Source organism: Rhamphochromis sp. 'chilingali', assembly GCF_963969265.1.
Source record: "Rhamphochromis sp. 'chilingali' genome assembly, chromosome: 4".
NCBI lineage: Eukaryota > Metazoa > Chordata > Actinopteri > Cichliformes > Cichlidae > Rhamphochromis > Rhamphochromis sp. 'chilingali'.
The window spans coordinates 3,492,175-3,508,362 of record NC_137948.1 but is presented as its reverse complement, the minus strand read 5'-3'; the positions used below and the strand labels follow the sequence as shown (position 1 = coordinate 3,508,362).

The 16,188-nt window shown below is 42.6% G+C and overlaps 1 protein-coding gene across 10 annotated transcripts in view; it reads left to right on the top strand.

The window, feature by feature from the left end:
- kcnq5b (potassium voltage-gated channel, KQT-like subfamily, member 5b) overlaps nt 1-16,188 on the top strand; it is a 149,008-nt gene that overhangs the window by 100,424 nt on the left and 32,396 nt on the right. For all 10 annotated transcript variants that reach the window (XM_080880476.1, XM_080880470.1, XM_080880468.1 and 7 more), the window contains exons 2-3: nt 9,371-9,461; nt 14,478-14,604. In XM_080880476.1, coding sequence (XP_080736602.1) covers nt 9,371-9,461; nt 14,478-14,604 — 218 coding nt within the window. The remainder of the gene's footprint in view (nt 1-9,370; nt 9,462-14,477; nt 14,605-16,188) is intronic.

Genomic DNA, 16,188 nt, shown 5'->3' with positions numbered 1-16,188 from the left:
CATTATGACTGAATGTTAGTTTGATACTCAGAAATATTAGTAATTTGGGGTATTTTTATAATAAAGTATAGGCATATCCAGCTAGACATATCGTACTTTCTGTCAAATTCTCCTTGTATTCGTGAGTCTGTTGTTTATTCAGCCGCAATAAGAAGTTGATTTATTTCCTTCAGCAAGTAATGGATAATGGTGAGTCGTCTGAGGCGATCGTGGCTCAAGAGTTGGGAGTTTGCCTTGTAATCGGAAGGTTGCCGGTTCGAGCCCCGGCTTGGACAGTCTCGGTCGTTGTGTCCTTGGGCAAGACACTTCACCTGTTGCCTACTGGTGGTGGTCAGAGGGCCCGGTGGCGCCAGTGTTCAGCAGCCTCGCCTCTGTGCGCCCCAGGGTGGCTGTGGCTACAATGTAGCTGCCATCACCAGTGTGTGAATGTGTGGATGGCTGGATGTGTAAAGCGCTTTAGGGTCCATAGGGCAGGATCCAATACAGTGCATGACTGTTTTGCCAATCTAATAAAATCTGTTAGTCCTTTTTTATTGTTTATTATCATAATATTGCATAACTGTAGATGTTAGCAGCTCAATTCGCCAGCAGCTGTTTCAGGACTTCAATAAAGAATTTTTAATTTGGAGAGTGTGAACGACCTCCAATGCGTGTACAGTTTGGAGTCGGTGCCTTCGAACTGTTTCTACTTGGCAAATATCAAACAATGTAGTGACTGTCTTAAGAGGTTTTAAGAGCTTGCCTTCATAACTGTTGGCATGCAGCATACAAGATTTTTAGAAACTTAAAGTCATTGCTTTATAAGTGTGTAGGATATAAGTGTTAAAAGATGGACATTTGTTAGTGAAGCCTTTCACCATCAGTGTTTTAAGCTGGATCTAAGTGGGGTGTGGGTCTGACTGTGAAATACACTCATCAGCTAACAACTCCATGACTCCTGGCTACAAGTAATGGTTCGAATGTAGCGCGACAGATAAATCGAAATTTCGCCTTCTTAAGGGTTTTTGGAATGTTCAGGATCTTTGACCTGTGAGTTTTTGGTCTTCACATTCAGCTAGTCTACATGTCGCACTGCCCTGTTGGTTGTATTCCTGCCTCGGGTCATCCAATAGATCAGAAACAGTGTTAGTTCTCAGATTACTTTCTGTGACTCTTTCTAGTCAACCCCATGCTGAAACTCCAGGCTGCTGGATTATAGTTTCTCTCTGAATAGTCCTTCCCAGGTGATTCCATCCTGTTCATGAGTTTAATCTGTCTGGATGTTGTACCTGGGTGTTTTCCCATAGCCTTTGGCTTCCCTGAGTCCTTCAAAAGGCAGTGACATCAGCCCGTGTCCACTCACTGGGGGGGGGCTTATTATCTGCCAAGACCCTGAGGTTCTGGGGACACAAGGTATCCAGTGTATCCACCTTGTAGAACAGGGGTGTCAAACTCAAATACACAGTGGGCCAAAATTCAAAACTGGAACAAAGTCGCGGGCTAACATTAATATTTATTGAAATATATTTATTCCTCCAGATATAAGAATGAATCTTTTCTTATGGACTCAAACACGTTTTGCTGAAAAACTGAATATGGAACAAGCAAAGCTTAATACTAAACAATATATATATTAGCTGTATAATACCAGTAGGCCAGCTCTGATAGTAATTTGGTATGGCTTCGCAGGCCAAATGTAAGTAGGCTGCGGGCCAAATGTGGCCCGCGGGCCAGAGTTTGACACCTATGTTGTAGAGGATGCCTCATATGGTGAGATTAGTCCTGATTTGGAAGGCTTCAGTGCTTGCGGTGAGGCCATAGTTGGAGTGCACAAGCACACTGTACGCATCGCATCACAGTCTTCCTGTTGATCAATCTGTGAGTACATTAACAGAACAGAACTTGAGAGTTCTCATTTTGCCTACACATTCAAGCCTGGAGCTTTTCCCATTTCTGAAATATTATTTTTCAGTTTTATAATGAGAATTGATATTAAACGTGTTTTCTGGAGTTAATCTTTCACACAACTTAATGCAGTGATATGACTCCCACGCAAGCAGTCGGTGCTGGTGACTGCTTGAAACCTCATTTTGAAATAATCTATAAACTGTTTATGTAGTCCTCTCCTCTCAAACACATAAAGCAGGAGACGCCTCAGGAGAGGAGCAAATGAAAGCTGTCACAGCCAAACGCTGCCTGCAGCTACATGACGTCGAAGAACGTCTCTTGGCTGTGCGATTTTAAGGATGTAATGGAAATAATCGTCTCGTACCTAATGACTCGGCGGAGGTTCGTTGGTTCGGCGTGTGTGCAGACGCGAAAGCCAGACTTAAATGAAATGACGTAAAAAGGAAGTTCTCTGGCTGCAGAAATATTGTAAACTGGAAGTTTTTGCCAAGAAGCAACATTCCTGTCATCTGTTGACTCCGAAGCTTGCCACTGTGGTGGATGAGCTTCCTCTCCTTTAACTCAAACATAAACACCACCGCTGCCCTCACCGCAATGCAGGACGTCACTGAAAATATGAAACATTATAGCTACAGTGTGTGTTTTGTTATTCTTAATGTGGCCACCACGGTTTGAAAATCCCTGCGCTGTAGTTTCTGTTCTTTGCTCGCCGTGCATCGTTTTCAGTGCGTGCGTAATCGGTATTCTGAAGACTGCTCGCGGCAAACAGCCCTCTGTCACGGGGCTCCTCCCAGACGCCTCGCTGTATCAATAGTCAGACGTCACAAAAATCCTCACGCTCGCTTCCTCATTGAGCCGACTTTGCAAGTTCATTTGCACTCATTTAATCTCCCAAACGCATTCAGCTTGTTCTGCTCTAACTCGTGCTTCTTGCAGCCTGAGATGAATAACATCAGCATTATGGGGAATGAGAGACACTCCCCACCCCTCTTTGCTACTGCTTGACAAAATACAGAGCGCATCCCTGGCTCAGGCTTTCAGAGAGCCCAGGTGAATTATGGAAATGTGCTCTGTCGTCTTCTGAGCTTCAGTCACACTAATGTCTGCAGCTCACTGTCAGCACTGTGGCTTTTAACACGTAGCAGCTAACAGCTTATATTCATACGTACAGCCCTGCAGATATGTTACATGCATGTGTGACTGAGCAGGAAGAGTGTAGCATGACCTGTTCCTGCCTTATCAGAGCTCCAAGTTGATAAATGTGCAGACTGTGCTTTTTAAGGACTGACCATAAATTGTCAATCTGATTAAGAGTTGTGGGAGTTTCCTGGCCATGGATCTGAAATGTTCACTTGATGCCACTTTGTTATCACTTTTGCTTTGTGACATGATGCTCCGTCATTTGAGCAAATGCACAGATTGTCACCAAATTGCACGTGGATCTTGGAAGAAGTCGGTGTTTATGGTAGGATGAGTCCTTAAAGTGAGCAGACACACCGAACAATTGATCGGCACATCCTCTGAAAGACACAAATTTACGTGCGGTGGTAACAGTAAGAGACGCATGCTGTAATGTCGAGTACTCAATCTCATCACGGTTGACAGCAAATAACTGACAGAAAATAAAAAGACCCATAAATGGTCGTCTCTGAACAAGTGATAAGGTTTTCCTCCTCCTCTGGTGAGTCTCTGAAATGTGCTGAGTGCACAGAGGAGGCCCGTCGCTGTTGGAATAAACCAACACTGTCAGGACGAATGCCAGGAATGCTTTGAGATGTCAGATGCATGACTGACTGAGTGCGTGAAGGAATGTCAACCTCGCAGGGAAGGTCAAAGGTCTTGAGGTCAAATTTCTGGGTCACGGTTAGACGACTGTGGTTAATTATGTTGCTGATGGTTGTGCTTTAGGCAGCTTTTTGAATCAGAAGATAACTTCTCACTGCTGCGTCCCGGGACCCCAAACCTGAAACAGCTATTTTTTTTTAAAGAGCTGCTCCACAATCTGATCACACCGGCCACCCGCACAACATAAATGTGCAACACCCAGCACGACACGCAGTCCTCTGAAAAGTCGACTTTTCTGAGCTCGTGTGGCTCTTTTATGGAGGTTTAGGTTTTGCTTTTCCTTGTCAACTCATAAAGTTCCCGAGGACAACACACAGTGGACATTAAGGTGACACACACTTCCCCTGCTCCGCAGTTCACCATAATAAGTGAAAAGGTTTCAGTTTTCATAGTGTTGGCAACACGTGCTCTGACATTTGGGAACACTATCTTCTGCCAAAGCATGCGAGGACGCCGTCTCCCCTCCAGGTCATGAGCTCGAGAAACACAGTCAGTAGAGATTGTGAGTGTAACTGGATTTTAGATACGCGATGCAGCTGATGTGGGGAATCCTACTTCTTCTTTCACTTTTTGAAGTCTTTATGAAACAAAATAATCAAACTACGTTGAATTTTGATTCAGCGGTTTCATAAAGTTGCAGCACTGAGACGTCCTAATGTTTTGTCCCAAAAAACGGGAATGTAGCCTGAGACAGTTGATGGTTTCAGATTTAAAAATCAGATCACAGAATGTACGTTGGATTGCTCTGTTTACTAAACAGTTGCAAAGCTTCCACTATAGCATCACACTAACAGCATCATGTGTAAAGTGGCGATGCATTCTTTAAAGTAGAATAATTGTTGATTGTGCACCAGCTGATCTCTGTTCAATGAAAAGGCAGATCGGCAGGTGGGATCACTGAAGACAAATCAAGTTCGATCGTGTGACATCTGCTCTGAAACTAAAATCTAAGGGCAGGAGCAGGATTTGGTTTCAGGACCATGGACAGCATCAGATAATATATCTGTGTCATGTGTCTCAAAACAGCTTATGACATCATCTGGCATAAACCCAGTCACATGTGATCATTACGACATCATTAATCAATCTATTAGTGTGCTGTGGTCCAATTAACACACGACAGAACTAATCAGGAAGGTGCTTTTAAGTGGGAGTAGAGCTTCTTTATGCAGATTTGACACATAAAGTGGGAAATATGTTCAGTTTTTGTCCTGCACAGTTTATCTAATTACACCACATGTAGATGTGAATGAGTCGCCATGCTGCTTGTTCTGCATACGCTCTGTGCATACAGTGACACGTGTACTGAGCACGCTCACATGACCCTACAGTGTAAAAACCAGGTTAAATGGGGCAATCAATCAGTTAGACTTTAGTTTATAGCTCCTTTTGTGCTGAGTGATGAACACACAATACACAGGGACTGCAAAGCTGATAACAAGATGTAATAAAGCAAAAATAATATCCAACAATAAGAAATCTTAAAAGAAAAAACAAAAAACAAAAAGGAAAATATTGAAATGGTCGATAAGAAAATTAAGAAAAATCAGGATCAAAGATGAAGCCACGCTAAAGTAAAAATGTTGAAACTGAATAAGTGAAAAAAAAGGTTACATAAAATACAATAAAGGCAAATACATAATAAAAGTACAACTATGGCTCAAGCTAAACTTGAACTGGTTTGCAGTCAGATAAAATCAAATCAAAACGATGACCTCTGCAGGGCTCCAGGGTGCACGTTTTCCTCTGCTACGCAGATTATTCAGGTGTGTGAGTGATGAAAACATTCGGGCAGCAGATTCTCACTTTTAGAAAAACCTGTTTGTGTCTCACCTGCGAACTGCTGCGAAAACCGGCTCCTAACAAACGGACAACTGAAAGGAACACGTTTAAGACGGCAAAGCCAGATTTTGATGTCTTTTATTGGGCAGAGACCTTTCATTAATAGGACACAGACGTCCTCATCTTAGATTTATTTTTCCAGTTTTATTTAAATTTTATGTTTTTTGCACTGAACCAAACATTGAGGTGAAAAATTCTTCTTCTTTATTATCAGTGGACAGAGAGTGTTCAGCCAGGCGTATTAAAGAGGCTCTTTTCTGCTAATTTTCAGCTTTCTTATTTTCTTTGATGGACATTCTTTGCAGCTTTACATAATTCAAAGCTCAAATTAATTCTTATGTATCTTATAATGGCCCCTCTGTCTCCCATTTGCTTTTCTCACTCTGATCTTTTTTGCACATCTCCGTGGTCATTTTCAGCCTCGTACTGGTGATTTTGCATGTTTTTGTGGTTATTTTGTGTCTCGCTGTCTGTTTGTGGCATTTTGCATTGCATCAAAGTCATTTTTTTGACTTTCTGGCAAAAAACATTCAGGAGCGCCCTGCAGCTCACCTGGTGAAAGCTGTGTCCTCACTGCAGAGGCATGGCTTTAATTCCACTCCAGGCCATTTACTGCCCCGCTCTCCTTACCCTCCTATCATCCAAGATGACAGATAAAAAGGAGACTGTGGAGAAATGTCTGCCAATCAAATTCAGAGTGATAATGAGCTGTAATATACCATTGCAGTTTGCGGATATCATTAGTTTTGGAGCTCATTTTGCAGACAAATCAATTAAATTATGCTAATCAGAGCAGCACTCACCACTTGTTCCGTGATGCTGGGCCAACGTGCGAGCGCAGGGGAGGTGGAGGGTGAGTAGGTGGAAGGACGTACCTCTCCTTCTTTGTGTTCGCCAGTTTAATTTTCAGTCAGTGTTGTTTGGAAGGTTAAGAGCGATCACTCTGCTGGGAGCACTGAACGAGATGCTCCAGATGAATCCTTCAGCTCTGAGTGCAGGGCATCACGACACACGGGGGCCATGGCCGTCCGAGAGCCTCACCTTGTGGGATTAATTAATGAACCTCATTGAGAACTTAATGATGCTGTCACAGGGCTTTTCACTTCATCCCCCCCCCCCACCCCCTATTTTTTTTAAAGTAAATATATTCAAACTGGAAACATGAGTTAGGCTACGGATGAAGGGAGTTGATTGTCACTCTATAATTTTCGGTCTGACAACCTTGTAAGTGCGAGAGGCGTAGGTGTGCCACTGACAAGGAGCTTGTGCTTCAGCTGACAGCACCACAATGCTTGTCACTAGATGTTTTCCTCCAATCAAAAGCACATTATTCAAATCTTTGGAAATGTCAACAGTGCAAACCTCAAACTTTCGATACTTTATGCTTTTCGTTTCATTCGGAACCTCCAGCAGCTCTGCGAGGCCTGTCGCAGAGCAGGAGGAGAACTCATGGGTCGAGAAATGATGACATAACCATCCCCAAGGCTGTGGAAAATCCTGACCTTCATTTTGGCTCTCTGCATGTCGGCGAGGGCCCAAGTGGGGTCAGAACAGCACAGTCCTGTACTGTTCTGTGGGGTATGGGAGTGTGACCTGCTCTGCACACCCACTATTTTCACACAGGCACCATTCAAACACTGGAAGTAGTCCTGATGGGCCCGGCAGACAAGCTTGAAAGACTTCCCTTCAACTCTGTGATAATCTGGGGTCAGTTTGGCACGAGGGGCCCATAGGAAGGAGTCCCCAGTCTCCGCTTCGGTACAGCTGTGCACAGGGACAAACTGCATTGTGGGTAGGGCCAAGGTCAGATTGCCAGAAATGATATTTTTCCTAGAGGAAATGATTGTAATGTGAAAAACCTTTTTCAAATTCCAGTAGCATGCAAAGCTGTTTTAAAAGTCAGTCCGCTGCCAGCTAGGAGTCTTTATCGGCTTATCCAGTGGTGACTGTTCTGTGGCCTGAGAATGGAAGTGGAAATGGATTGTGAGTTTCCAGGTTAAAATAACACCAAAGTGCCTCGTTTCTATGCTGGAGATGTAGAGATGCACCGATCTGATATCTGGTCCCATCCTGACTGAAAAAGCTGACTCTGGTATTTTGACAAAGGGCTGAAATGACTTGTTGAAGTCTGCGAAGCATCTAACCAGGATCCCTCGTAGACACTACGTATTAGTTTTGACTACATGCGGATGCAGGGAGGCAGACCCGTGGGAGTTGCTGGTTGAGGCTGAATAGTTCAAAAGATTCTCTCCCATGTGTTTTCCTTGAATCTGAGGTAAAACATCAAGACAGGAAGGAAAGATGTGAAGGAGAATTCATGAGAGGAAGCCTTTCTTTTTGAAGTTTGTGTTTGATTGGTGATTGTAATTTGGCTGCAGGCGAGGACGGATGGCTCTGTGATAGACTGGAGACCTGAGTCCCTCAGTGACAGCTGGGATAGACTCCAGCATCCCAACAGCTCTGAGCTAGATAAACAGTTATGAAAATGAATGGATGGATCTTTACCTGATGTGAAATGACTGATGGCAGCTAAACTACAGCCGTCACTTCACTTTATCATTGTTTAAAGTTCAAACACCCACATATTAGAAGGCAAATGCAGATTATAATTAAACTACCGTCTACTTCATTTGGTACTCACGCTGATATACTTTTTTCCTGAACCACTCAATCATGTATCTCATTTCCCTTCATGAAGGATGATCCACTGTGTCCTTTGCTAAAGAAGGTAATAAAGGAAGCGTCTTTCCTTGGTATTATTCCAACTATTCGACCACAACCTTCATCTCTCAGCTGCTTAGGCTTTCAAACAGGTCTTGCACACTGTAATCCATCTTTATTGCTTAAATGTCATTTCTGGTACTCTGACTTTGGTCCTGCCTGTAATATATACAGTTTGTAATATATACAATAAACACAGTTATTTCAATAAAGACGTTTATTCTGTATCAAGCAGTAAACGGGAACTGTGGATACTTTTCATAGATGCAACCCGGTTTTATTGTGGACAGCAGAAGGTGCCTCTGCTTTCAGTTCTGTAACGGTGGGGGGGTTGCTTGGATTTCAACAGGAGTGTAAATAATCACCTGAAATTCTGTAATTAAAGGTGTGTTTATGATTTGAAGCGAACTTCAGAGGCCTAAAAACAAGACCTGTGTAACATGAAGTGGGCTGTGTTGCTGTCATTGCACAATAGTTAAGAGAAAACGCACAATAGTTAAGAGAAAACACACACACACTGCGTGTCAGACGGGCCTGTGCAGCAGACTGAGATGATAAAACACAGATGTGCTCTCACCATTTAACATCAGGAGCCACTGTAGCTCTAAAGGCTGCACTCATATTTCTCATTTTGGAAGCTTTGTGTGATGGAAAAACAAAACACAACAATGAAGATGGAAAGCTACGGTTTCCTGGCGGAGGGAGCGACAGTCGGGAGTGTGGAAGTGGTCGGATGTTGCTTGTTTTCCAAGAGCCGCAGTTTCACTGCTTGTTTCTTGCAAACCATGTTGCACAAACAAGCATGATTAACTTGATATCTCAGGAAATTGAATAATGGTCGGGCTCACTGTTCACTGCAGACAGGAAATAATTGTGCGATTGCGCTGCCAGGTCGTTGGTGTGCTGCTCTTCCTTCACTGCCAGAATGGGTTCAAGAGTTTGTCACAGAGGAACAATTCCACTTCAGTGCACAGCCTGTTTGGGACCAGTGGAAATGAGGGTTTGGTCAGTGGGGTGGATGAGGTCAGCCCATTGATGTCATCCTGTTTGACTCCAGTTTTGTGTTTTTGTTCAGGTTCGTCTTGGTCTTCAGCTGCCTGGTCCTCTCTGTGTTCTCCACCATCCCGGCTCATCAGGAGTTCTCCTCCTACTGCCTGCTCATTCTGGTAAGCACCTGGAAAAATGTTCTTCTGCCAGGAACTCTAAGCAATCAGCTCTTTAATTCATTGACATCTACAATATACCCAAGCATACGTGTAGTACATACAGTAAGACCATCCATGAGGCTGCTCCACCACCTTAGAGGGGATTTGTCTTTCCTTGCACGATCAGCTTTCTCCTCTAAACCAGTTAAAGAATATGCTCCCAAAGAATTTAAAAACGTTTGCAGAGTTTCATTCATTATTCTCATTAGAACTGCTTCTTGTTTGTGTATAAATTTATATGTATATGATGAATTTTGATATTTGATGTTTTGACATTTGTTATTGTCTGCGTGTGTGTGTGTGTGTCAGTAGTGTGCGTGTTGTGTGGTCTGCAGGAAAACTAGGAAACATCTTTCCTGGCCTGAATAACACAGACAGTCCCAGCTTATCAGATAACAGCATATCTAAGCTGATAAAAACAAAAAGAGCTGACAGGAGATTCTCTTCATGCTCTTTTTCATACATGTTTGAACACTTCAATATAAATTTCAACTTCAGGTGGATCATCGTCCTCGGCTCGCTCTCGTATTGAGGATATTTGAGGGTGTGGGAGTTTGTAGAGCCAGTCTGTGTGTGTTTTCTGTGGACTTGGTGAAAGCAGTCGGTCACGGACTGTGAGCTCGTCGGTGCCTGTACGACTGTAGTCTTTATGCTGGCATTGAGTCAGACAGCACGAAGTGATCTCAGGCAGTTTGCTGCAGTTTGGCTCTTTTAGGTATCTTCTTCCTGTCGTATGATGGTGGTCGTCTCTCCATGATCAGGCTCTTTATTGATTGACCTTCCTTGACTACTTTAAGCTCCACATCAGAAATATTCAAATCCATACAAAGTTTTCCATCATAGTATGTCAGTTAGCCCTCCTTCACTAACTCTCCAAAAGTTACTGATATTGAGTTTTATTCCTTATGTTCAAGGTTACAGCTGAGTTGGACCACTGTTACAAACAAATAGAAAATATAAAAAATATATTTGAAATTCAGTGTCTAACACTGTTTATTAGGGACACTTTTATCATCGCGTGGCAGATTGATGCGTTTCCCTTACAGAAAAAAGAATTCCACTCTAAATTTAACCTGAAAAGATGCATGAAAAGTCACCAGAAGGAAATGACATTTTAAATTTCCTGCGAGTGGATCACCAGAGTCTCGACCTCCTGCGACCTCCCAAATTTTAATTAAATCCTTGAAGCCTCAGTTCTTCTCCTCCTTATCTTCCTCCTCCTCAGATTCAGCATCCAGGTGTGTGACTTCCACCTGCCTGACTGGAGAGTTTCAGACTTCTGAGATGTGAGACTCTCATCCCACAAACTGAGTTTCTCTAGCTCTTTGGTGTCTCTGACATTGGAGGGTTTTTGTAAGAGCAACATAATACCTCAGGAGAGAACAAATATGTGACAGACTTATTCATTCACTTTGCACACGACATTTGTATCCTTATTTTATCACGTCACCCGCTGACCCCAAATTTTCATCCAGAGTAACCGAGCATAATAATCATTGTTCCAGTGTAACCTCATTTAGCACATTTTCAAGATATTGCAGTGTAAGCGTACGTTTACAAAAGGTACGTCTGACCGCTTCCTTTCAGTCTGATTAACTGACACAGATGTAAGACCTCAGGCCTGCGGACCGCTCAGAAACCCCTGAAACCACCCGGAGTGATTTTGGCTGCCGTTGCGTGAAATCGGTCACAAAGTTGGTGCTGCACCAAAAACTTCAGGTTCCTTTGGTCGCCCACAGCTGACCTATACTTTTCATACAAAATGCTGACCTGTCTCTAAACGCTGAGCTGCAGTGAAACTTGAAAAATTGAGTCACAAACTGGAAACGGAGAATGTTTAAAAAGTCGAGTGCTGGCTGAGTTTTTCTTTGCAGATGAATGTTGTCTGTTCCTGGTTTGCATTTCACTTTTTCAGGTTTCCCTGCTGGTTAGCAGTTATTTTGAGTGTTTGCAAACATGTTGGTATCTTCCACTGCAAACTATCAGTGACCACAGTAATCTGCTAGCAATCAAAACAATTGTAGGGAGATGTTTTTTTTTATTTCAGTGCCGTATTCAGAAACAGGTAAACATATTTTTTCTTACTGACCGGTGGTCGGCTCTCTGGATGTGTGTGGCTGGGGCCGAACATGGAATGTAATCTGGTATTTTCCATTTTACTCATGCACTTAGCTGCATGAGTAAAATTATATATTAATTACAAAATATCAGTGATCCTGTAAATTAACCAAGATGTGAAGTGAAAGAGGAAAAATGAGGCAGTCTGCAGAAAATACCCAGTAATTTGTGTAATTTGTGCTAATTGTGATCGCTGACAAACTGTGCGGAGGAGTGGGAGATAAATAAGGAATATGATGAGCAGTTAACAACGTTGCCTTTCCTTTGAATGTCTTGTTTAAAGAAGTTCTGAACAGAAACCAAAGTATGAATTGGTGAAAGGAGAATTTGCCATTATGAATAAGCCATACGGCCATCGGGAAAACTCTCGGGGTCGACCTCGGGATAACAGAATAAATGGCAGATTTAAGTGCCTGCCCTCAAACTGAGAACTCCACTTTCTTTAAGTACTAACAAATTGAGTTCAAAGATGTCTTGAGAAGAAAGCGAGGAACCGTGGGCACGGGAGCAGAAATGCCTTTTTAACAGACTCTTCACGTTTTTCTTTTCTTTTCTCTTTTTTTTTTAAAAAAAAAAAAAAGCTTTTGCAGAAGAAGAGGTCACTTTTTTTGCACGGGCAGCATTTACTGCACATGATTGCCCCTGCAGCTGGAGCTGCCATTTCACAAATTGCACTACGCTAATTGCATCAGCGTTTCCATCTAATGGAAGATAAAGCCGTGCGTGTGCATTAACAGATGACCCGTCTCAGTCATTTTAACACACAATACTTTTGTCAACCCGGCATCCATTTAAATGAGACAAACACTGCATTAATGACGTATAATGACATGTGATCAATGCAGCAAATAATGACTAATGTAAATTTACACTGATGTGCCAAAATAATAAGACCAGCCCAAGATAATGTGCTGCTGGTATTTGCATCTGAAACATAGACAGGCTATCATGACATCATCCAGGGGTTAGTGAGGTCTCGTTATAAAGCCTCAAGTTTTAAAACCAGATGTGATGAGTGAGAGGTGGATCCGACTGTCAAACTGATCACGCCTGGAGCTGGAGCATGCTCATTGGTCATTAACTTGTGGTCAAGGTCAAGTTCAAGTTTATTTATATAGCACATTTCCAACAGTCCACACAGCACAAAGTGCTTAACAATGTAAAACCACTAAAATCAATAAAATGCACAACCGTGATGCAGTAAAATATAGAAGACAATAAGTCAATAAAACAACTAAAACAACAACTTATGATTGACAAGTAACTGGCCAGTGATTAAATAACCAAATTTTAAAGAGTTTAATAAATAGTTTAGGTTGGAGGAGATGCCGTGGCTAAAGAGATTACATCTCTCCACTGGCTTAGGAACACCTCACAGGAGGCGGCCGGTGAGAGGGAGAGCACCTTCACTGCTTAGGCTGCTTTCCCTGCCACCCAGCCCCGGATAACCGGAAGAAAACAGATAATTAATCATTTCTAAAATGAGTGACTGAGCTCATAAAATCAGCAGGAAAGCATTCACAGAGTTCTGTGTGAAGGACTGTTTCCTGTTTACTTTTCAGGACCAGATGTCTTTGCCTCCTGGTGGCCATTAAAAAGAATGCAGCGTGTATCTTTTATAACGTCTGTAGACAGAACTCAAGCTTCTTAACCTCTGAGCTAATGCTAGCTGGCTTGGTTAGCAGGTTACATCTATACACTGTACAGTCTACTCGAGCACATATCTGCTAATTAGTGCTAAGTTAAGTCACCACAGTGGGTTTGATTTGGCAGATCTTCCTGAAACGCATCCAAAGGGTCTAGCATTGTGGCTAGCATCAGTGCTAAGTAATGAAATAATATTAGAACTGAATTGAAGTGAAGGAGACTTCTCGGACAGTCGCTTCGTACCATTAAAAGCACAACAGGTCAAGTAAGTGCATTAAAAAGCTCCAAAAAGCACTAACAGCAGAGTCCAGAGGTCCAGTTCACTGGTTCATTTAGCAAAGGTAAAGCCCAGCATACGAGTAACAGCCAAGATACGACCTACCACACCCCCAACAGTGCCTAACGTCAAGCCAGATAGCAAGGAAACATTGTCAATATCAGGTGATGTCATTGAATCAACGTTGACCCTAACGTTGACCTAACGTCACTCTTGCACCCTTTTTTAATATTGAAACAACGTCAGGTTTTGATTTTGAATCAATGTTGAAACCTGACATTGATTCGACGTTATATTTTCTAATACTGTTGACATTGAAACAATATCAGAATCTGACATTGAAACAATGTCAGATTCTGATATTGAAACACTGTTAAAAAAAATAATTCAGTTGTTATGAAGGGAGAAATCAGCTGTAGAGATCAAAGCTCTGTTTGTATACCAGGCTGTAAACCTGTTTACTTCTGCTGTAAAATTGGACTTTTTAACATTGAAGTCTACGTTGATCGACTCACGTCAGGAGACAGCCTCAAGTGGACATTACAGGAACTGCACTTTGTGGCATTTTTACACTGGCTTGACTTTTGAGTCTCTGTGGAGACCAGTTGCTCAGTTCCCAGAGCCTGATGTTAAAATACTGAGCCAAAACTATGCTGTGTCTTTCTTTTATACACATCAGCCGCGCTCCACCAACAACCTGGAAGTTTGTCTCTCCTCAGTCCAACCATGACCCGGACTGTCAGGCACATTTGTTCTGGTCCTTACATCTGCTTCTCTCTTTGCCAGTGTATTTGGTGCATAACTGTTTACTTCCTGTCTAATATATCCACTGGCTTAACTGTGTTTGATTTAATCCCTGGAAAACCAGATTAATGCTCTCTGTTGCCATCATCAACACGCTTCCAAAACAACTGTTGTTTCTATGCTTCCAACAGGAGTTTGTGATGATTGTGGTGTTCGGGTTGGAATTCATCATCCGTATCTGGTCAGCGGGATGCTGCTGTCGCTACAGAGGATGGCAGGGTCGGCTGCGCTTTGCCAGGAAGCCCTTTTGTGTCATCGGTGAGTCTTTGGGCCACGCCTTTCTTTTTTCTTTTTTTTTGGGTGATTAATTCGCTGCTTAAAGGTTTTGTTTTCCAGCTACAAAGCCATTCCCTTCTCATTGTTTCACCCTACAGTTGCCCTCTAGCGGACCGCTCTGCGTCCTCTCTGTGAATGCAGCCCATGGCATGCTATTGACCAAAGTCTGCTGGTGTCATTTTCAGCTGTGGTCAGGCCTCATAAGCGCAGAGAGCATTTACGTAATGAGGTTGCATTAACTGCCTTTTATTCTTTCCACTGTTTAGACAAGGATCGCTCTGCTGCTTCTTTCAAAGTACAGTAGGGCGCTCGCAGGGAGGGAGAGCAGGGCTCCGAGGTCAGCGAGTGCGTCGCAAGCTCCGGTCGTCACTGTTCAGCACTGACGGGGGAGCGAGCAAAAGAAGAGTGAAATATAAGTAAGAGATAAGGAGAAATGGAGAAGACGACGGCGTGTGATGGCGAGCGTGGAAAAATAATAAAGTGAGAAAGTAAAAGAAAGGATTTGAAGGATAAATGGAGCTGAATCATAACGCACATCCCTACAGAGAGAAACCCTGTGACTGTGCTGCAGTATAAAATGACTCTGTCTGCGTCTGTGTGTAGTTTTGGTCGTATTACAACTTTTATTATACTAATTTTAGTTTCTGTGCACAGACATCGACTTTAACTCCAGAGCATGACGGCAATTATTCTCCATCATTTGCAGAAAAACGTTTGGATTTTAAGATTTCAGAGTGATAGTGGGTGATTTCTTTGTGTTAGTGTGACTGAATCGGAAATATTGGTAGCTCTTCCCACTAAACCAGTGCAGAACCAGCTCTGGTTTAGTCCTCCATTGAACCAGCTCCCACTGTGGCCGGTTTGGAGACTGAACGCTGGGTAGCAGAAGCTGACGTAACTGTCATGGCAGTAAAATACTTGTGGGATAAATGTATAAAATAATGTGAATTTCTCACCTAATGTCAGTGACTAATTATCACTTTTTACTTGTAGCATGGTATAAAATGTCACAGGACAAGCTGGAAAATGCACAGATTGTTACCAGATTACTCCTGGATCTTTGAAGCAGCTGGTCTTTGAGGATGGTTTTAGTGTGGAGCTCTGATAAGGCAGGAATGAAGCAGATATCCAGCCTGCTACAGAGAACTGCAGGAAAACCAGATTCATAGATTAATGCTGTTCAAGGATTTATGAAACACAGAATTTGTGCTACTGGCAAAACTTTTTTGTTGTTGTTGTTGTTGATTTTTTTCTGCCATGACTGCAGTTATTTCTCTATATGAAGATTTCTAAATGAGCAAACTCCTGGTTTATGCCAAGTTTAGCCCCTGGCAGGTTAAATGAAGTGAAACTGGTTGTGTAGCTCAGTCTTTCCTCAGTCTGGGCATTGCTGTATCGCCAGGATTATTGTTAGGATTATCATGAATTAATTTGACTTCAGAGATGCTGAAAGCCTTGAGAATGGCAAGACTTAAAGTGGATCATGTCTTTAGTGGAAAGAGAAAAATGTGAGTAGCTTTGAGTGCCGTTTTATGCAACATCTCCTTGAGTATGATATGTAGGGTC